The following is a 23,470-nucleotide window of genomic DNA, read 5'->3' as shown; positions in this document are numbered from 1 at the left end:
ACTTAATATAAAACGATACCTCTTTTTTTTTTAAACTAGCATTTGTATAAGCTGTGATGAAATGTGTTCTAAGGCAATAATTTTCAAAAGCAATCAAGTTTTAAGTGGGCATAAATGTTTGATGTATTGTTTTTACATTTCTAATCGGCTGAATTGTTCTGCAAACCTACATTTCACTTTTTTATTCTTTATTTAAGGTTTTATTGAAGGATATTGCATTATCCTGCCTCTAATAAAGAAAAAGACAAAGTCAAAACTTGAAATTAGGATTTTATTAGTATTTCCCCTGTTTATGAATCTAACAAGCAGTCCATTGATTGGGTATGAGCCCCTCACTGTACCCCCATCTCAAAATAAAACATCTGGTACAATGTTCTCACCAAAAACTGTTTAAATACTATAAAAATAAATCAATTGCACAAAATAATATGCCATTTTGCTTGTGATTACCTCTGTGCAGCACTTGTACACATACATGTAATATTGACAACCCCATGATAACGTTCAAGAGAAGGAGGGTGGGAACCAAACGGAGGGACCAACACTCAAAGCAACGTGAAACCTTGGTGCAGTTTGATGACAGAGCGAACTCTCACGATGGTGACAGAATCAGAAGTGGGTCTTCTTACAATCTCAAAAATCAGATTTAAAGTCAGAAAGTGTTGTTCTGCAGAGACTTTTCATTCTGTGGAGCATTTTAACAGTGTTTTCCTCACATCATTCTTAAACAGACATCAATGAGTAGTGTTTTAAAACTCAAATTTGAAGATGTGATTTTTGGGCACTGAAATTAGAATTTTTCTTCTATTTCAGCAGCCAAAAGAGTTTTTCAAAGCTACTGTCTGCGTATACACTCCACTGGTTATTGAATCTGTTTAAGCTAACCGAAAAGCATCAGAAAAAGGTTGGTGAGTTTGGTAAGAAACGGTTGTTAACTGTAGACACTCTGCCTCTTTTTAAACAGATCAATGTGTTTTTAATTGAAAGGAAAAATAAAGAGCAACAGTGAAAAAAAAAAAGACGTAATTTTACATAAAACCTCAAACATCATAAATAAAACAAAAAAGACACAAAGGAGTGAAAAACAGGAAAGTGAAAAATTCAGGCACGAGGCATGACACATGAAAATAAATTTTATAAGTGACAAGTGAAAAAGAATTGGTCCGAGTCGTGATACAAGGCTGGATGTAGTGCCAAGTACTTCAAGTTTGGAACATCTGTAGAGATGTATCTGACAGTTTAACGCTGTAGTCTAATGACAGGTGGGGCTAGATTTACTGTAGATTCATATTGGATATGTACTGTCCATAGTGAGGTGCACAGATTGCATAGAGCTGATGCTGAGGGATACATTACAGTCCGAACCGCACTGATGACGATTTTTTCAAACACAGGAAAACAGCTGGTTACATGTTTAACATTTCTGGATATCAAACAGAGAAGAGTAGCACTCTACGTTTGAAAGAAAGTTTTGTTTTCTATACATTCAGTGAATCTCATTTGTAATATTCATCTGCTGTCATATTCTGATCAGTGCAAACAGGTTCACAAGAGGATTATCAACATCTGGAGAGAGAAAGGTTGGTTATTATCTGCTCATTCTACATTTCTCTGATTGAAATTTGGAGTGACGGTGGATCAGGTTTGGATATGAATGAGCTACTAGTTTCTGCATCAACAGGGGAAAGCACGTAATAAAGGGCTCGACATTTTAAAGTTTATACAGGTGTTACACATTTTTTGTGGTAAATTTAGGTTTTTATTTAATACAAAACGTCCTTTTCTTGTGCTTACATTCATGAGGGTACTCTTAAATACTCAACTTTGACAGGGATGAAATTTTTGGTGAGCTATCCAGAGCTTGAACTACAAAATCACATGAATGGTTTAAAGGTGTTGGACCACAAAGATCAAACTGGGGCAGGATAAGACTTGTTTTGTGTTTTTTTTTTAGAACAATCATTTCTTTTTGCAGCCATGCTTCCCTCTTACAGTGAGTTTTTCTACCTCTGAGTGACATTTTCATTGAGACCTCCTGGGCCTCCCTGTTTATCCATCCATTCCTAACATCAAACCCAGCTGGACAGCAGAAAAGCTGATCAGACCACATCCAGTAATCAAACCACATGACAGTAATGTTATTTTTTATTAATCATAACATCAAGATTGTGTGGTTAAAAATGTAAATCTTAGGGAGTGATTTTCTTAAAATTAACATCATTTAAGCAACAAACGCACCTCTCTTGTAGTTAATATGGCTTTCAGTGTCTTTAAACAGTTTTACATTCATTCACATGACAGATGTGCGTGTATGCATGGGTTACTTTTTACATGTACTACGTGTTCTTCGATTACCACTGACTGTTACTCAGCTGAACACAGATGGTGCTTGTGTGTGAGGGTGAATTTAAACTTGAAGGTGCAGATTTTCATGCACAGATGGACAGATTTTGTCGTCTTGGTTGTTTGACTGCGTTTAAGCTTTTCAGTTTGTGATTTCATCAGAATGCTGGATTTTACAACCAATGCCTAAATCTGACCAAGGAAGATAACTAAGATGAGATCTGAACATTGAAGAAAACTGCCTCTGTAGATGTACCAACGTGAGAATGACACACGACATGTGCTGCACTTGTGTAAAGCGTGTCCTAAACGTCCAAAAACCTCAGCTTTGACTTTCAAGCAGCATGCAGCAGGCTTCGCCAAGCTGCTACTGTGTTCACCTCCAGGTCAGTGTGTTCAAAATCTGCCGTCTCAACCGTTTTCTCTATACACCCAAACAGAGTGAGCCACATGGTCGTTTATACTGTACAGTTCTACTAGAAGTTTCACTAAAAGCTGTTGTTTCAGACAGACAGGCTCAGGCCAAGTTTTTATACAGTCATCATTTCACCAACAGCACAGTTTCTTCTCTGATCCCATCGAAGCTGCACATCCCACTCTGCTGTCGAGGAAACATCCGTTCTCTAGAAGCTGCTAGAAGGTCACTGGAAGAGTCGTCTTACTTGTAAAAGTGTACATTCCCCCTTCATTTATATATATATTTAAATGAGTATGAATGTTTTTAGCAAAAATCATGCTCCGGATCTGTCTCCGTTCAGAGGATCATTCACTTCCCTGATTCCTCTTTGAGAAGGAGTCAGCCCAAGTCCATCCCTCCATCACTGCTCTCATTGTGTAAGACTTAACAATGGTGTTATCTATATTCACTTTTTAATAATATTAATGTAACTGTAGCCGTTCAGGAGAACGACAGGCTCCTTAGACGCCATCTTACAAGATTAAAAAAAAGGTTGGATCTTAAAGTTTTAGGGCTGTTAACTTATTTTTTCACCTGTACAATAGTTTAAATGTACAACCCCGACCTCTAAAATCTGTCAGGGTTAAAATGTTTCTTGTGCTCTTGGAGATGCTGAAGCATAGAGATCAGAAAGGTTTGCTGGTCGTTACCTTAGAAAATCCCATAAAATGATGAGAAGGGGACAGGATGTCAAATCTTCTGAATGTTTAAAAAAGACCTGAAGTAGACAAAAAGCAGGCCCCTGTGTGTAAGAGGTGGTGGGTTTCCGGCTCCTTGTTGGTCCTTCCAACCGGGGCCGGGTGCCTCGATCAGTTTATGGGTGATGAAAAAGGGTGTAAGGACAGAAAACAGCTGTTTGGATTCTGTTTCTCTCCATTTATTGACACAGGCAGAAACGTTGCAGATTATGGAGGAGAGGAGGAGGATGATGAAGGTTAATGAGCTATCAGTAGATGTCGGGCAGCTCTTGGTAGTTTCTATTGAAGTAGCCACCAGTGTAGAGCCAGTCCTGTGTGCCAGTGAACGGGTTTGTGTTCATCTTGAACCATCTGAAAGACACACACACAGATAAAATGTCAAGATTAATGCATCACAAACTGTGCAGAAAGACCGGGAGTCACGTACACACCCAGCCATAAAAACAGACTTTTACAGCATTAAAAAACATATTTGTTCAAAACACAGCTTGGGTCTAATGGAGCGGCCACACTGAAAGTGAATTTGCGTCGAGATTACATACAAAGTCAATGCAAAGGTGCGTTTGGATGCTGAATCGCCCCGGATGGCACATTGGACACGTTTGCGTGGCACGTTTGGAGCGTCAGACGTCTCTACGCGCGACTTAAAAATATTGAACTTTCGACGCAAATTCGCGTGAAGGCTTGCCGCAGCAGCCAATCAGTGTTGACATTCCCCCACGACGTCATTGATTTGATGACGTTGGGGGGGAACCACCACCTGCTCCGACTCCGAACCCGCTGGAAGATGGAGGAGAAAATAACCCGTGCAGTGTGCCATCATTCAGAGTTATATGATACATCGTGTGTACTCTACAGAGACTGGAAAAAAAGGAGCAGGCTGGGTGAAAGTCTCTGAGGAGACAGGTTTTGAAGGTAAGTAAATATTTGTTTCCAGCTGGATTTGCCTGCACGGGTCATCACTGAGTCCGACTGTGTTTTCCTCAGCGGAGTTTTGAGCCTGATAGAGAGGAGGGAGGAGCAGTCAGGGAAAAGATGGAAGTTGTCTGTGGTCCTCTCTTTCCTCGACCCCTTCATTATCCCCAGGGAGACCTCCAGGAACATGGGTCGGGGGTTCGGAGGGTCGAGGATGTGGTCACAGGGAACAGCCAGGCAGGGCCGGTGGAGGTGGATTACCAGGGAGAGGCAGCAGGCATTGATTGTGATCTCCAAAGCTTTCACACACTCTCCTGTCGTGCTTTTGAAACCACAGCTCATTGTTTTTCAGCTGCTCTTTTGGGCTTTCTGTTTTTAAATGAGCAGGCTCTCTACTCCGCATGCACAGTGAAGCGCGTCAGCTCCTTAGCTTGTCAAAATAGTCCAGCGTCCAGACTCGCGTGTTACAGTTATACGTTATATTTGCAACGTTGTGTCCAGTGTGGCTGCGGCATAAAACCCTGATTTCACTATCCACACACAGTGTACAGTGAGTGAATTTTTTCTATCTCAGCGGTTTAAAAGTTATAAGGACAATTTGATTTTCCAATCAGAGGCACTGCTCAGGTCACCTGACTGGCAGGCGCCCTGTAGCTGCTTGAAAAAAAGACCAACAGCCGGCGTCACAGTGAGTCCAGCTGTGTCTGCAGATTGGCTTCATTTCAAGTTTCAGGAATAGACGGGTGATGTCGCGGATGCTTCGTCCATTTTTTATACAGTCTGTGGTTTTAGTATATTTTTTTAAAATAAACTGAAGTGTAAATCAAAATAGTTTAACTGTTAACTCTCCCTGGTTCATTCAAGTTGTCTGAGCAGGACCTGATGCACAGTGGTGTTAAACCTCAATGTTGCACCAACTACTGGCCAGGACTGCAAGAATTTTTTTTTGCTTTATGTATCTGCTGCTGGTATCAGCAGTCTTTACAAGTACAACTACCTTGAAATACGGCTGGTATCGGCCTGATACCAGATACCTGATATCGGTACTCGCCCATCCCTTTTTTTCCCCCATACTTTGGCTGGTCCTGAGATTTAAAGTCAGGTGTGACATATTTAAAACTAATGAGGTGCTGTGTTATTAGATACTTTTATGGAAAACGTAAGTTCATACATGAGGAACATTGATGAGGAAATATCTCCACAGCTCTGGTGGCACTGTGAGCTGACTGAGGCTTAGCATCTCTGGCTTGGACAGTATGACAGCTTCCTGTATTTAGTGAAAGGGCTGAGCTGATCGGATTATTCCCTTAACTTAAAGGCAGGGTTGGCAGTCCTGAAAAACTAGCATGAATTTGAATGCAGTATCTCATCAGGACTCCTCCTAGCCCCTCCTCCCCCTCCCCTTGGAGCTCCCTCAAAGCAACGCCCCGCTCACATGCACAGATGCCGCTGATTTGCGACTCTGATTGTGAACAACTGAAAGACGAACTCGGCACATCATTTTATGTTTTGCACTATGTCGAGTCATGTCTCATTTAGAGGTAAGGAAACACCAAAACTTTAAAACATAAAGCTAAAAAAACAAACAAACGTGGCTTTTGTTAGTACTCGCGATTGTCATGCTAGCATTATCCACTTTTACCTGTGACACGATATCGGGAGTAAAGCTATAATACAAACAGTATATGTAGGCCTACATTTTCTCTAGGACTTACCAAATATCACAGTTTTGTTTTTTTTTGCTTGTAAGATCCCCTGTGGTGAGAGTTTATTAGACTCTGATCCGAACTACAGCCCAGAACCATGTACCCCATCAGGTCAGAGGGGACATGCCAGAGGTCGAGGGGAACAGAGCAAGAAAAGAAAGCCTCTGTCTTTCTTTTCTTGCTCTGTTTAGCTGGAGGAGCAGCAACAGGCAAACGAGGTATAGGTAGCTTCTCCGCCGTTGTGCAGCGCTGCTCCTTCCTTCTCAGCTCGGCCACGCGCACTGAATCATGTGCACGCCAGTGAAATGTACGCGCAGGAGGCGGGCAGAACGGCGATGGGATTTGATTGGTTTACAAAAAAGGTGTCCCTGGAAGACAATTGGTTGGTGTTTTCCCTTTTTTACTCCTGCTGTAGATAGCGGATATTTTCCGTTCTGTGATCTGTACACATCATGTATTTCTTGCCATCAGTACATATGGATCATTTTAACCAGCATAACAAAAAATGTATCTAAATCCAACTACCAATTATACCTTTTAGGCTGGAGAGCATGGCTACCTACCTTGTAGACCACTCCTCCTCATTCTTGTTTCGATCTTTCCTGGCTGCTCGCTGTTTCTCTTCCAGCCTCTCCTTCTCCTGGCTGGCCTCATCTGCACAAGGAAGACACAAACACAGTGTTGATGGATCAAGTTAAGAGACTGAGGCAAGAATAAACCTGCAGTGTTCTACAAGATCACGCCACAGTGACACATATCCAGCAGATGGCGCCATTGTCTCATTATTGTTTAATTGTGTCTACTGAGAACCACAGGACTAACCACTTTTTCACCATCTTATTCAGGGGCAGATCATTTGCACTGACCAGGTTATTAACTTAAACGTGAGCTGTAACTTCTTATTACCCTTTTATTATTTTCATAAAACAGAGATTTCTGTTTTTCCTCCAAACAAAATGCTGTGTGTTCTGTCAAACAGAGCTCCATTAAACACTGATAATGGATTTATAAATAAGATTACCCATGTTGCCATTCTCCATGGCTCTGATGTCCGGCCTGAAGCGACAGTCTGTGGGGGCTAAGAGGGCTTCCATGCCAGGCTCCAGCTCGTTCAGAGACATAGCAAAGTGGGTGAAGTTGTACATCTAGTGGAGAATGAAACAGATTATTGTGTTTTTGTATCTATGAAGTATTGAGAAACAAATTGTACAATCAGTTCATAGACATAATTCTTGTTTGACTCATTAATGCTAATGAAATCACAGAGGATCAGAGCTGGTTCATGTCTGTTTCTTCATACCTGAGCAGAATGTGCAGGTCGTGGATCGACTCTCCACAGCAACGTGCTTCCTGGTACGACAGAGACCGTCTCCTGGACTTCAGGCATGTCATCAGCATCATCATTCTCTCCACCATTCTGCTCATCCTGGAAACAACAGTAATGACATTTATTGAAAATTCAGAACTGAACTCTTTTTTTGACGGTCAAAAGAAATCAAGATAGAAACCATGACCATGAGAAAACATCCTCGTTGCTCACATTTTTTTGTTTCTTAACATCTCCTTTCCTCTCTGACTTCTTGTGGGCCTCGTAGGCCTGAGGGTCCACACTCCACATGCACTCAGTCCACTTCCCATATATGACACAGTGCTTCTTTTTACTGGACACACAGAAAGGTGGAAAGGCAGAGGGAGAGGGGATGAGTCAGTGGAAGCAATAAAATAAATGCAATAACAAAAATAAAAAATGAAATAAAAAAATTAAATGATAAAACAAGCAGCACACAAACACAAACAGCAGCAACAGGTTTACAACAAACTACAATATGAACACTGCAGAGCATATTAGATTATTCAGAGCAGACACTGACTTCTTATCCTGGATGTATCCCTCCACCTTGTGCAGCTCTTTGTAAAACATCCCACCAGGCTTGAAATTCAACACACATTTGTCCCCAGTGCTGGAAGAGAGAAGAGCAAGGATGAAGAGAAACAGTTCATAACTCTCCTTAACAGTATTACACAAAGAGAAACGGAATAATTATTTCTCAACACTGGCAAAATGAAACACCGTACAAATTCTGTACAAATATTATCGCACCAAAAAATATCTGATAATATTATAAATATGATATTTAGAGGGCACTCAGAAAATGTACATGCTATCAGTCAAATAAAATACACAAATATTAACATGATGCTACATATGACTTCATGAACTAACAAAACCGTATTCCAGCCATTTTACTTATTTTTGTTTGATTATTACCAGTGATAATATCGTGTTATGCCCTACAAAATAATTAACAAAATTAAGGTGAAATCTAACTTTGAGCACAATGTGCTCCTATCAGGAAATAATATATTGAGGGGTGGGTGTGGGGAGAGACCACTTCTCTTTCTCCCTCTTGTTGATTTTTATTGTAAGTTATTGAAATCGCTGCGCTAGAAGGTAAATTTAAAAAAAAACTGTGTGGGGCTGCAGGCCTGCCATACACAAAGAGGGTTGGTTAGCTGCACATAAAAACACAGCCACATTTACAGCTTGCATATTTATCAACATACAGTTTTAATGATTTTTGAAAGTTACTATCAAACTCGGGATTGACCGATTATTGGCTGGGCCTTAAAGTGATACCCCGGGATGGAACAAGTTGGGTCCTATCACAAGGTTTAGGGCAGAAATTACCCCTACAGCAGTGTTTTTGTGCAGCAGAAGCCCAGAGCGCACGCACCAAACACCCCCACCCTGCTCCTCTGCGGCGAGCGCCTCGTAGCCAGCTGTGGCTCTGCAGCGGAGGTAGAGCCGTTTTACGACACAATGAGAACTAGAGCCTTCTTTAGCCGTGTTTTTGTGTGAAAGTAACGCGCTGAAAATTCTCAAAATAAAGCGTGAATGCAGACCAATATCAGAGTTTTTCAGTGGGAGTCTGTTTATTTGTGTTTTTGGTCAAGTAAAAAATGGCCCCGTCTGAGTGCAGAGGAAACCGGCAGAGGAGCAGGGAGGGGGTGTTTGGTGTGTGCGCCCTGGGCTTCTGCTGCACAAAAACACTGCTGTAGGGGTAATTTCTGCCCTAAACCTTGTGATAGGACCCAACTTGTTCCATCCCAGAGTATCACTTTAAGCACAAACTCACACTTTAAACTCAGAATAGAACTCAGAAAAACTCAGAAAAATTGAGAATAGATTACATGCCTATGATAGGCAGCACAAAGTCAATTCTGTCCAGTTTTATTGCAGTTACATTGGAATCTTGGAATACTTTACTTACTGTAGAAAACTTCAGCAATTTAATTTTTAAAGTTTTCATTTAACTTTATAAGACATGCTGCCGAGTCTGGGGGCTGTCTATTAAATATATGCTTAAAGGCATTTGAATGAAGTTGAGTTTGTAGTATTCAAAATTTTGACGCTAATATTTTTACTTTCACAGCAAATTAATCCAGGCTCCAAATATCAGTTATCGGCCTCCTTGAATACAAATAATCCTGTCCACCAGGTCCATCTCTAATCCAAACACCCAAAAACTTTCAGATTGGCAAAGAAACGTATCAGTTTTCTCCTACTATGAACCAACAAGTGAAAATATTTTAGGGTATGTTTGATTATGGCACATGATTACATTTCTTTTTTTGTTTGTTTATTAACAGCAGCTTTTGTCAGTTAGGTATACTGTGATAGCCCAAACTAGGGATTTTCACGTTTGTTTCTTTGGGAAACAGCTCTATCCACTGGATAAGCTCTTTGTGAAATCTTAGGTGTGTGTCTGCCTTACTGCATCATGTAAAAGATGATGTATGTGTTATAATGATGAAGATTTGAAGATTTGGGCTAAACTTATTCAAACTGAGGTCTCTAAACAGAGATATTTTTATTGTTTTGTTTATGGAAATCATTTGACTGAGCTGAAGATTTTCACCCCTCCTCAAAACTGTTTTGTTGAAACACAAACTGACTTAAAATAGGCACTTAATTTGAAGCATCTATGTGGAATAAACATCTAAAAATTGCAACAGTGGAGCTCAGTGGCAGCAAAGCTGTATGAGCTGTGATTTGACTGATTCACAGCTCCTGGTGTGAGCCTGAGGAGCAGTGTGAGTGTGACAGAGTGTGACCAAAATAAGGCGAAAAAAAAAGGCTGTGCAGAGCTTCCCTGGATAAATAAAGGTTGGAAAAGTGCTGAAAGTGCTGCAGAGATAGTTTGCCTGAGAGGGCGCAAAGAAAGTAAACAAACTGAAGTTTTCAGTATCAGAGTGAAAATTAAGTGAGTGAATGAAGGCGCCAGGCAAGAATGCTGCGCAGCTCTGTGAGCAACAGACAACACAGAGACAGTTACTGTCCTTCATTTGAACTCCACTGTGGTGGTTAAGAGTCAGAAAGGTGCAGACTGGGAGGGGTGTGTGCAGTAAATGTATAGCTCAACAATGTACGGCTTTCAGGGGGGTTTCCAGGGTCAGTTAGCAACTTTTAATTTGAAAGAAAGAAAAGTAAACCATTGTTTATAAATTTTACAATCTTTGATTTTAGCCTTGTGCATCTAAAATATCTGTTGTTTGGGAAGTTTGTCTGAAAAAGCATTGTACTAATCCCTACCCCTTTCTAACTCTGTCTAACTGATACATTACTGGAAGAAAATTTTTTAAAAAAAACCTTTTTCCTCAGAGTCTTACACTTATTTAAAATTTGATTTTGGATTATTTGTAAAAAAAAATGTTTTGAATCTCCATATTTTTACCAGTGGTTGGTAATTTCCACCGTGCCGTACTGCTCTATCCATAGTTTGCCAAGGATCACATTGTGTACACAGCAGTTAGGGTTACTCCAGGTGTATGCCTCTTGGTGTCTAAAGAAGAAGAGAGGAGAAGAATGGAGGAATGAGGAACAATGTAGGGATAAGGGAAGTAAATAACATGAAATATTGGGACACAAAAAATGCAGAGCATCACACTGAGCAATGTGAGACAAAAGATGAAGAGTAACTCTCGTCAGATAAGGATTTTTCTCTTTTGGACTCACTTGTGAAGGTCTAGTGTGATGGTCCCTCGAGGCTCAGCCTCCACATTCTTGCCCCAGAACTTGAGTTTGGGGTAGATGGAGCCATGGAAAGAAAAGTCCCCGGCCAGGCTCTCTGCATGGAATGCACTGACTGGGGGATGATGGGAAACCTGCTCAGATACCAACCGGAAACCCTGGTCTTCTCTGTTGAAGGCAACAGAGAGGGACATGAATCCACAGTCTGAAATTAATTCAACCTTGAAGAACTTTCCTGTGTGAATATGGTGAACACACCTCGTGAGCTCATAGGTCTCTCCCAGCAGGGGGTTGAAGGGTTTTCCAGTTCTGTCCCACTGAGACGCAACAGCCGACACAGCAAAAGCAGCTACAGCCTGAAAGTAAATATAATGATGTGTCAAATAGTTGAAGAGCACTTCTTAGGATGAGGGCTGAATCAGTGGGTGTAGTTAGGGATGGGTACATTTCACATTTGAAACGATACGGTACCGATGTCCGGTACCTGGTAATTGGTACCGGTACTTAACGGTACCAATTTTTGGTACTTTTTTGTGTTTATGTGGTAAAAAATATAAATTTGTTTAACAGTAAAGTATACTTTTTTTTTTCAATTGAACATATTTATTCCTCAGTATATAACCCTGTAATGCTGCGTTCTTGTCCAGCATAGAAAATTACCTACTCTTCTACTCCTTCACAGTCACAAGGATGCATTTAGGTATCTAAACATGGTACCTTTTGATTCTATGTGAATCGGTACTTGATACTATTGACAGAATTTGGTCAGTACCTAAAAAATTCAGCACCCATCCCTGGGTGTAGTATGTAAATATTTTTGTATTTGCCCCTTTCTTCCATGCCTTACAGTGTTTTCTTTATCTTACAATCATGGGTCAATTGTGTTGGCTTGTGAAAATGTTCAAATACAACTGAATCAATATCAAAAGATTAAAAAAAGGTGTTACGAGATAACTGATCCATGGCTAAGCCCGGCCCTTAAAAGTGACAAGCCAATCATAGTGCGCATAGTCCTTCCCATACACTCAGACATTCTGTCCGAACACTCATTGAAAGGTATTGGAGAAAGTTGTTTTTTAAGGTTTTTCTGAGATTTTGAGTTTTCCTAAGACACATCACAACAGAGAAAAGTGTCTCTTTTGGATAAAGTTGTGCAGTAGGCCCCAACATCGGCTCAATCAAATGAAGAAAGATGTCTCCTTCTGCTCTAAGGTAAGCTGACATCGCATTTGAGGCAGCAGATTGTGACTTTGCTGTCAAGAAATGTTAAGTTACCTTTCACACTGGGATCTTTTCGAACCCCTGAAATATCTGAGAAACCACTTGACCCCCAAAGTGGTTGTTTACCCGATCAATGGACCACTCCAGGAGATTAACAACACCCAAAAGGAGTCAGTATTGACTCCTTAACCCAAACACATAAACCAGACAGAGACAGCACCAACAGCAAACACCCATCTCTACAAAAGACATGAACATCATGGTGCCAAGGCCCTCAACTGGAGCTTAAACCCACAAAGACCAATCCTGATCATAGGCAACTCAACCTGAGCAGACTTCTCCTAATCCAGGACTACACAACACAAGTAGACTGCTACCCAGGAGCAAACCTATCAGATGCAGCCCATCTACTCTGACGAAAGTGCCCAACAAACAACCAAGTCTCGAGGATCATACTCTCGTTTGGAACAAATAATAGGAACCAAGGGAACCCCTACATTCTCAAAAAAGAGCTGCAAAGGATGCTGGATGCAGTAAAAAGCACTTTCCCCGCAAAAATCCTCATCCCCAACATCAACTTCTGCAAGGACCTACCCCAGGGGATCCAATCCAACATCAAAAACCTCAATCACCTTATCAAAGAAACAGGTAGACAAATTCCAAGACTCAAACAAGACTTATTTGACACTGAGGGAGACCAAATACGTTGGACCCTGACAACAACAATACACATGTGGCATTCCTGCAAAGTTTTTTTTAGGATAGAAGACAACCCAACAACAACAAACCCCAAACACAAGAAAAAGAAGTAGTCAACTTGTCAACACAACTTAGCCCGAAAGGACTTTGTTCTACCCACCTGCAAACAAACAATCCAGAAACCCAACTCCTCAAAAGCCGACCTCACAGCCTACCACAGGAGGCTCAAACTAAGCACCTACTATGTCCCCTCCACAACACCGAACCGCCAACCCCTCACAACCAAGTCCAACTGGGAACCAGACCCTGATAAACTACCCAAACCCCTTTTGGATCTAATCCAGAAGGACTAGCAGACAATCAGCAACTTCAACCACCACTGCAGTCTGATGGACGCTTTGGGATTTTCTCTAACGTTAGCTTAAGTTAGCTCCTAGCTAGGTTGTTCATCATGTCTCTTTGTCTGTTGGGAGTTCATTGGCCTGTTTTGTTCTAGTTTTTGTTCTTTGGTGATCGTACATCATTGTTAGCTGTTTTCCAAAGAGCGCCAGTTAAACTAACATTAGCTTCTGGAGCTTAGCTTTGTTAGCTTATCTGTAATAGCTGAGATAACAAAGGTTGTCAAACCTTGTACTCCAAACTAACAGACACAAACTCTTGGTAAAGATGGTGAAGAGGATGTTATATTTTTGTCCTGACCAATGCTGATCCTCTTTCTTGTTTTCTGAGACGCTGATGCTAACCAGATGCTGTTTATCAGGTTTGCTTTGGGACCTGTAAATTTAGTCTGTAACTGAAGCTTTTTATCAACCTTCTCAACAATAAAATGATTGGTATATCCCTCCAGTGTAGAGTTGAGTGACTTCTAGATGATCTGTGATCTTTCTGTCTCCAAAAATCATCAATAGTATCCTGTGAAATGTCTCCTACTGTGACACCTGCCGCAGCCCCTGTCACCGTTGTTCATTGTTCAATGGACTGAGTGGAGAGGGCGTGGCTTAGTCATAGGTCAGTTGGTCGTAAGAAACACCACTGGGATCCCAAAGGCGTTTCTGTTCTTTGGTGTCTGAGAGGTCCTATGCTGGTGCAAAGCCATAAACTCTTGGTGTTGTCTTTGTGTGTGTATGAGTGTGTCAGTGTGCCTGACCTGCATGCGCTCTATGGAGTCAGACAGCGAGCAGGCTCTGTTAATGAGGTAAGTGTGTTCCATGTATTCTGTGATTCTCTGCAGGAAGCTCAGAGGCTCGTTGAAGACAATGGGCATTGTGATCTTGGAGAGTTCCTGTAAGAAACAAGTTTTTAAATCTAAAGACATTTGAAAACATAAGAATACAAACAGCTTTTACATTACATTGAGATAGATCAAACACTGAGCTCTATGGAGGCCAAAGGTTACGCTTTTACAAACTTATCTCTGCCTCCCACTAAGTAAGTGTCTGTCTGTGAAGGTTACTGGTCATTATCAATGTGATGCTCATGGGCTCTTACCAATCCAATACATTTCTTCAGGATACTCCACACACTGACATTGCTTCTGGAGAACATGGGTGCAGGTAAAGTTGTTCTGGGAATTAAGGAAAAGGAGAAAAAAACATAAAAAATGATGTGGTATGATCAGTAGGCATGAACTTCAACAAACCCTAACTTCAGACCCAGAGGATAAGCTTCTTAGCTTGAGCATACAAAACAACATCAAAGATGCTGATATAGATTTACTGACAGAAAAATGAAAAATGCTTCCTTCCCTCATGCTGGCTGTATTACTGTGATGTTTATCTTATCACCACTGCTCGATAAGTTGGGCATGTCGCCTGTCAGGTCTGTTCACAAGGCTACAGATACTCAAATGCAAAATCCAAGACTTTCTTTTTAAAGTGACTCTTCTAGAAGTCAACGTAGTGAAAATTTGCCCAACTGATGCAAAAGATCTGAAATGAGATTAAATAATTAATGACCAAGCAGGGGCACTGACAGCACTCCATTCATTTCAACCCTGCCTTCGTCAGTACACTTGAGTCCTCCCAAAGTTAAAGCTGCTCTCCAACTCTCTGCAGAGGTCTCATCTGGCACTGTGAGACAGAAAAGTCATATGGTACTATGAACTGAGTTCATTGTACTGAAAGGAAAATCATTTGGTCATCTGACTTCATGAACCAAATGTGTCACAGTCTTTGAGTTCAAATGAACAGGGTAGAGCTGGCAACTTATGACTGAGTGCAGATATGAACAAGTCTGGCTTCAGCAGATCAACATCATTTAGACAGGAGAAATCACTGTTATGGGTCATGTTATGGACCATCAAACTCTCTTTTATCTTAAATTCAGTGCTGCACAGATGTATTCTTGAGGCTTACACAAAAGTCTTGGATGAACTTTTTTCAGCGTGCGTTTTTTGAAGCCACAAAAAAGATGTTGTGTATGTAGTTGTGAAGCAACCCCATTGTGTTGACATCTGTGCTCGACTGGTAGCTCTGAAGACATATGGCCTGTCAGCTGAGCTACTGGAGATTCACGCAGGTACAGATAAACTACGCGCCACTCCAGTGGCAGCTTGTTGTAGCAGCTTCGTTCTTCATTGTTCTCCTTTTTTTCTTCTCTTTTTAGTTCTTGTCATGTTTGGAGCCTATCACTACTTTTATGGCTAATTTCTCATCCTTTGACAGAAAACTGGTTGCACCTGCAGTGGTACTACATTTTTTGCTCCTATGTGTGTCTGGAGATCCTACATGTAACCATGGTTGTACTGGTTACACAAGAGATCAGCTGTTAGCAGCCTGTAGCATATTGATGCTAACCGGTGCTAGGCCCATGTTCCCCTGTGAGCTGAGGAGAAGACGGCGAGGACGACCTACGTTCTCCTTCCATTTATAACAATGAACAGGTTGATATAGTCTGTTCTTAGCTCCCACCGCAGTACCAGTAAGATCTATCTCCAGTAGGATGGACAAGCTAGCAAACCTAGCACCAATAGGAAAGCCAGAGGGCAGAGAAGCATCATGCTATTCACAGAGACATGGCTAATGGAGCTAACATCAGACACAACAGCCACACTGGATTTACCAGCCAGGACACAGGACACAGGACAGAGAGACTGAACAGACTGGTGAAGAAGTCCAGCTCAGTCCTGGACCCTGTGAAGGTGGAGGCTGACTGGAGAATGAAGGCTAAGCTGTAGTCTCTGATGGACATTATTTTCAAGTTGACACCTATTTTATTTTATTCTATTTGTTTATGGGGGGGGGGGGGGGGGGGGGTGTTGTTCTATTGTGATTCTGAATTTCCCTTTGGGGATTAATTAAGTTTATTTTGTTCTATTCCACTCAGTTTCAAGTTATCCAGGCTGACCAGAAATGGATCTGCTGCCAATAAGTTGGACTGTCAGCTGAAGGCCTCAGACTCTATTACAATTATTTACCTAACTTGTGTTTCACTTTTAACATTTTTACTTATACCCTTTAGGCCTTTAATTGTTTTATCTTTTGTTCATATCTTTGCTTAATTATCATTATTCTTTCATTATTTTGTTCATATTTATTTTACAATTTTATAAATTTATATTTGATGTTCTGATTTTGTCTGTAACTACCTTTTATTGCCCTTAGCATTGCCATTTCCTTCTTTCTCTAACTGAGTTTTATGTTTTTAGCTTTATTTCTGTCCTCATGGTCTCATTTTATGTTCTGTGGTTCTTGTATTGTCTGGGTCCCTTTGCTTTCTGATGTTTTCATGCATGTTGTCTTGACTCTGCTCGAGTGCCTCTTACGCTCACGTTGGCTCCTTAACAGTTGCAGTCCAGATACCATGCAGATTTTCCGCAAGCTGCCACTCACATCAGCTCCAGATAGAGGCAGCGGCTGGCTCCGGTGCCGGGTGCGGAAACTGCACTCGCGAGAGTCGAAGCTCATGTGGGTTCATGTTCTTGTCTGGACTTGCGCGAGAGCTTTATTTCTCTAATGTTTATTATTTTTAATAACGTTACTTTTTTCTTTTCTTGTATTATCCTCTTAATAAGGATGGCATGTGTCATATAAAATGGGATGACTTTCCACATCAAGGATGAGTCTCTCGTCGTCCCTTGTTGTCAAAATGTGACCTCGTGTCACCGGGTGTGATGTAATGTTTACATTTAGTACTAGCGCGACTGTGCTGTCGAAGAAGAGTCAAGATACATTTGTTTGTACACTGATTTTATTTTAAAAAACAACAGATCTTTATGCCACCCGGCAATTCATTTCCTGTATAGCTCGTCATATTTCATTCAGCTTGACGCAGACCCTCTCTGGCGTCAGGAAAAGATAGACTTCTTACGGATTTTTTGGGTTGTGCCATACGTTTCCCGCAACCGGACTCACACTGTGCGCGGCTAATGTGAGCCTACAACAGTGATTTTAATGAAACGGATTACATGCAGACCGGACCCGCACCGGATTCAGTGTGAGCCTGGGGTTAGAACTGTTTTGTTTTGTTTTGTTTTTGTGTTTCTGTGTTTCTGTGTTTCTGAGCTTTGTTGTCATTTGTTAGAGCACTTTGTAAACTTTGTTTTTAAAAGGTGCTATTTAATTAAACTTATCATTATTATTATTATTATTGCATGTAACATTCTCAGCTCCACTATGGTCTGACTACAGACAGAGCATCTGAGATGGTATTGTACATCCATTGTGTGCTTTCTATCAGTATTCTTACCTGGCTGTGTAGAAGGGCAATAGTGATAACTGGATGAACAAAGTATTTCAGATCCTCATTCCTTCCCACTGCTTATGGTTATAATTAAGGACTGAGTTTATGGAGCTGCAGCTTCACAGGGAACTGGACTTAGCTTCTAAAAGACACTTTTCTGTTATGAAACTGACTCTGTGTTTGATGGGTGTCATTTTTTGAAATGTTCAAATAGCGATATGGAGTTACTTCAAAGTCTGAGAAAACACCACCAAAAAAATCTACCAGTGTTGATAATATGGCGTATTGATGAGTAAGAGTTTTGACCCTGCCCAGTACACTGAAGTGGTTTCAGTGGGAGGCTTCAGTACTTGCTGAACAAGACATAACGCAGCTAAAAAAAAAGTACACATAAACAGAGCATGTGGAATGTGGAGCAGGAATGCAGCCCTACCTGTGTTTCTTGATGCCGTTCTCCTGTGGCACTGATCCGTTGTTCTTCTGACTGCTGCTGTCGAACACCAGCGCATCTTGAAAACTGGCCTCTGAGAACCCTTCATACGACTCGTCCGAGTCCAAGCCTGGGGAACCAAAGAGTCACAAGTCATCAGTCAATCATCTGTGTAGACTGGCTGAAGAGCAGGGGACAAGTTCAGGAGAAATGATTTAAAGCAGAATATATTACATACAGGCTGTTAACATTTTTACCTCCTTGAACTGTTGCATGTGTATTAAATTTGCATACAGTTTTACATCAGGCACTTCAGCCTGTGTTTGACTTTCAAATTTGACTGATTGCCCGAAACACTTTGTGCTTTCTTTTCCCCTTACACGTCTGTATGTGACACTCAAGGCTACACAGAAAAATGAGTAGAATTTATCATGGCGCGGCCCATGTGTGATGTTAAAATATTCATTTCTGTTGACGCCTGGCCATGTTACATTTTGTGTGCATGGAGCTGAATGGTAATTGTTCATGGGAAGAAGTGCTGGTGATGACCTTCATTTGGCTCTCAGCCAGACCATGAACAAGGCAGACAAGTGCCAAGTGCTGCAGGGTGGAGCCGTGAGCACCTTGAGGTGGGGCGTTCCAGAATGCTTAAAATAGAAAGGAGGATTTGCTCTGATGTGACGCACCTTTTCAGGTGTCAGTGGGACGTCAAAGGTGTGCAGTGTATTGTTATTTGGACAAAGGTAAATGCTGAACCTCTATTAACAACAATGTCACTTAACAGCACGAACAGATCAGAAAACAGCTTCATTAGGGGTCAGAAAGTCAGGATTATGCAATGTATGAAACTATGGAAGCCCATTTTGGCCAGTTAAAAAAAAGGTCAAAATTATGAGATTAAAAACTGAAAATATGAGATTAAAATGTCATAATTATGGGACATATTATCTAATTTAGTTGTGACTTTATTGTCTCATAATTTCAACTTTATCATCACATAATTTCATCTTTATTTATTTTATTTTTTTCAATTGGCCATATGGGCTTCGATAGAAATCAGATTTATATTTACATAGGAAGGAAAAACAACAATGAAGTCTGGTCAAAGGCTACTACAGCCCTTATGCAAACTGCTCTATGCTGACCCCAGTAAGTCTTGTTGCTAAGTTTTCATGAATAATACATCTCCAGCCCGGTCTTCTTTTGTCTCAGATTAGTAAGACGATCATAATAACACAAAGACCGGTGGAGCAAGGTCAGCACTGATGCTGAGTAATGTTACACAACCAGGGCAACTGAGAGTGAAGGTACAAACACAGTGATTCAGCAATAAACAAAGAGGTACAGGCTGCTTTAAACAGCTCATACTTAAACGTTGACACAAACATGGAAACTTAATGATCTCATTTAAGACTGGAGAATGTAATGTTTCTAAATGTACTCATGCCTCAAAAATCAGTGTTTCTAAATTGTATTTACATTTAAATTTCTTTCATCTTCAGGTCAAAGGGAGCATGAATGATTTGTTAATGCACCGATATGACATGACATGACATGACATGACATGACATGACATGACATGACATATGACATATGACATATGACATGACATATGACATGACATATGACATGACATGACATGATATGATATGACATGATGTGATATGACATGACATGACATGACACATGACATGACATGACATGACATGACATGACATGACATGACATGACATGACATGACATGACATGACATGACATGACATGACATGATATGACATGATATGATATGACATGATATGATATGATATGATATGATATGATATGATATGATATGATATGATATGATCTGATATGACATGACATGATATGATATGATATGACATGACATGATATGGTATGATATGGTATGATAGGACATGATATGAAATGATATGATATATGATATGATATGACATCGTATGATATGATATGATATGACATGATATGATATGATGTGAAATGATATGATATGATAAGATATGATGTGAAATGATATGATATGATATAATATGATAATACAAGTTTATTACAAGGAAGTTCATTTAAATTTCTTCACTTAGTTCACATATGAGATAACAAGAGCAAAGTGCTGCTAATGTGCAGTTATTATCCATGTAACAACTATAGTCCAACTCTTCTGTTTCTGCTGTGAAGAGTTCTAATACTTAAAAAACTGGTCTTGAATAAAATCAAACTAAATTAAGATTAAAGAATAACTCTCAATTTCCCAAACTTAATGACTTTCTTTTCTAATCAATTTAAAGCCCAGAGGTATAAACACACACCCACAGGGTCTGAGCTGACAAAACTAATCATGAGTCAAGACACCCTCTGAATTATTGAACCAATAACCAGACTGAGTCAGGTTGGGTTCCATGGGCATTATGCTTTTATGACACAAACATGGACGGACTATGAAATTTCACCTCACAATGATGAATAAATACTGCTGGCAGTTCACACAATAAAGCTATGATTTTTCTGTCTATGGTGCTCTAACAGCATACAGGGATTTATTTATTTGGGGAATTAGCTTGAGGGATTTGGATTAAAGTGTAGATGGCTCCACTAAAAAAAGTGTAGCAAATAAATGAACATGAACTTGTTTATTTTTTGGACCATAAACTATATTCAGAATTTTTTTAATGGGCTGTGAACATAAGCTGGTTCATTTAAATTAGTGTGAACTAAACTTGAGCTAGCTCACTTTTTGTGTGAGATGGTACAACACTGGACATTTGTTGGTGGGTTTGGCTGACTAAAAGATTGAATGTTGTCATTCCTGCTTTACTGCACATGAATTACCAGTTGGTTGAAAAAATTATTCATATATTCATCATCCTAGGCCTGTAACACCAGTCATAGGTTGAGTCTCAACTGTGGTGCTCTTCTGGGATGTAAATAAACATTGATGACTGATGTCCTCTCATTACATGATGCATCTGGAAAATGAAGATGAAGTGGTTTATGTGTCTGTTTAAACCAATGGGTGACCAGCACACACAGACATGTGGTTATTACACTGTACTGAAGACTACCGGCTGATGTGACAGCTCTGCTAGCTTTAGCCACACTTAGCACACCATCACAACTGCAAAATCTGAAAAATGTGCTTGTCTTAATGTTTTCTGAGCCATTTCTCACCTTTGCACTCATTAGTTGGTCAGAATAATTTTATTTTTAAAATGACCGGTAAATGAATCATCTTAATGTTCCTCGCTAACACAGACCCACCTGTGACGGCGTCGTAGAACTCCTCCTCATTGCTCATCTTCTAGAGAAGCAGTCCAGTCGTCAAGCAGAAATGTTCAGCTACTAGCACATGTTCCTTTTGGTGGAAGCCCCTCTGTGATCCTCTCCGGAAAGATCCGCTGATGAAAATCTTGCTGGGTCTCCCTCACTTAAACAAGAAAGTCTTTGTCCAATTTCCAGAGAACATCCAAAAATTAGTCTGATGTTGACTTTCACAGTTGGTTTGACTAAACAAGGAAGACACCAGAAGCTGTCCTCTGCCTGACTGTGAGCAGTTGAACATCAGATGTACCTTTAGAGTTTAGTGTGTGTGTCGTTGACTTTGTTAAGGGAACCTGTAGAGACAAGAAAAGACAGAGTACAGTTACATTTTACCATCACTTTCAATTTGACCAAAAATGTACAAACTGGAGCTCTCAGAATGTGAGTTTACCATCAGCCTGCACTGAGTTATGAAAACCAGAAGGAGAGAAAGATGACAGCACTTTTGTACACACAGGTCTGTTTTGATCCTGACTCATATCTGGGCAGGGTTTCATCTTGTCAGACTAGGATGACTGGGCCTAATAGGTGCAGGTGCCTGCTATAAGCCTGGGAGCTGTTTTACATTCAAATGTAGATCCTTTAAATTTCTATTGACTTCAATCGCTACATTAAACTGTCCGGACTAAACTGCAGAGACAATTTTCTAAAGACAGCACAGTGCTATGAAGACACAAAGAGTTAAAGGTTGTAAAGGCCACCTGGCCTACCTTCAAACTGTTTGCTTATGTAAAGCAACACGCTTGTCTAGCATTGCCATCTCATTTCAGACTGAGTCTTTGACTGAGGACATGACTCAAACATTCTTGGACTGGTTGCTTCTGACAGTGCAAAAATAACACTAAAGTTGGAAAAAGCAGCATGACTAAGCTTGATTTTTCAAGTATTGAATAAAAAAGGAAATGTAGCAAAGATTGCATAATTTCCCTCTCTGATGTTACACTGCACAAGTGTTTGTTCAGAGAACTCTGATACCAGAGATAATGCATAATACACCACAAGCAAAAATTCCAGGGTTGTGTTTACATTTTTGTTGCTGATATTTTTGACATAGTTTGCACGCATAGTTCACAAACGTAGAAAGGTGTAAGAGCGGTCAAAGGGGAGCAGGGGTTAGGATCACTTCTGAAATAAACATTTTCAGATTTTTTTTGTTTTCCTTTTTTTTTCTGCCATCTTTACAAGTTTGAGTAAATTTGGCTCATTCCTATTTTCTATCACTGGTCAAAACCAAACGTACTGTCCAAGCTTTGACAGCAGCTTTTATAAAGCTCAAGAGTTTACAGACAGAGACTTTTGGCAGGCACAGTGGAAAATATTCAACAACAATATCAAAATAAAAGTATCAGCAATATAAAAGTTCACTGAAGTATATAACATGTATTGTAGAGGCACTTTTATCTGTTTTTTTTTCCTTCAACACAGCATTGAACTTTGACCTGAGGAACCACATGCGATGATGAGATTTGGGGAGAGAACACGCTGTTTGCTGCTTTAAAGTCTGACCTTGTATGTAATAGATGAAGGGTTTCTTTGTTTTTCGACAGTGCTAATGCTAACCAACAAAAAAAATCATCAAACAGCATAAAAAGAGTAAGACATTTTTTTAAAACACCAGAATCTTAACAAATGAAAGTCTGCCAAGTTCTGCTACCTCTAAAGGGTCTTCAACCTGTGGCTCTTCAGCCTCATGCGGCTCTGACTCCTTAGCAGTGGTCTCTTGTAGCTTTGAAAAATGATAATGAAAATAAAGAATTTTTGTTTTTCTTATAGGGTATTGATGTTGGAAGACACTGAAAACGAATAAAATCTTGCAGTAAAGCTTTCATTTTTTTTTTACATTTTGCATTTTTTTTTTTGTTTTGTTTTTACTTTTTATAAATTTAGAAAAAAATACATTTTTTTAAACGATGAATTTTTCACATTTTTTTAAATTTCTGTAAATTATTTAAATTC

At 40.2% G+C, this 23,470-nt stretch overlaps 1 protein-coding gene across 1 annotated transcript in view; it reads right to left on the bottom strand.

The window, feature by feature from the left end:
• Positions 1-288: 288 nt before the first annotated feature.
• LOC141799407 (oxysterol-binding protein-related protein 2-like) overlaps positions 289-23,470 on the bottom strand; it is a 40,362-nt gene continuing 17,180 nt past the window's right edge. Inside the window, exons 2-14 of the mRNA XM_074681648.1 lie at positions 21,455-21,807; positions 18,185-18,311; positions 14,560-14,635; positions 14,219-14,353; positions 11,410-11,507; positions 11,137-11,319; positions 10,856-10,963; positions 7,991-8,080; positions 7,660-7,780; positions 7,420-7,545; positions 7,141-7,264; positions 6,683-6,773; positions 289-3,849 (exon numbers count right to left, since the gene is read on the bottom strand). Of these exons, the coding sequence (XP_074537749.1) occupies positions 3,747-3,849; positions 6,683-6,773; positions 7,141-7,264; positions 7,420-7,545; positions 7,660-7,780; positions 7,991-8,080; positions 10,856-10,963; positions 11,137-11,319; positions 11,410-11,507; positions 14,219-14,353; positions 14,560-14,635; positions 18,185-18,311; positions 21,455-21,491 (1,419 nt within the window). The 5' untranslated portion in view covers positions 21,492-21,807 and the 3' untranslated portion in view covers positions 289-3,746. The remainder of the gene's footprint in view (positions 3,850-6,682; positions 6,774-7,140; positions 7,265-7,419; positions 7,546-7,659; positions 7,781-7,990; positions 8,081-10,855; positions 10,964-11,136; positions 11,320-11,409; positions 11,508-14,218; positions 14,354-14,559; positions 14,636-18,184; positions 18,312-21,454; positions 21,808-23,470) is intronic.

Source organism: Halichoeres trimaculatus, unplaced genomic scaffold (genome assembly GCF_033239565.1).
Source record: "Halichoeres trimaculatus isolate MK-OKI-2021-1 unplaced genomic scaffold, fHalTri1.1 fHalTri1_scaffold_11, whole genome shotgun sequence".
Classification (NCBI taxonomy): Eukaryota; Metazoa; Chordata; class Actinopteri; order Labriformes; family Labridae; genus Halichoeres; species Halichoeres trimaculatus.
Note: the sequence above shows the minus strand (reverse complement) of the source record. Positions and strands in the feature narration are given on the sequence as shown.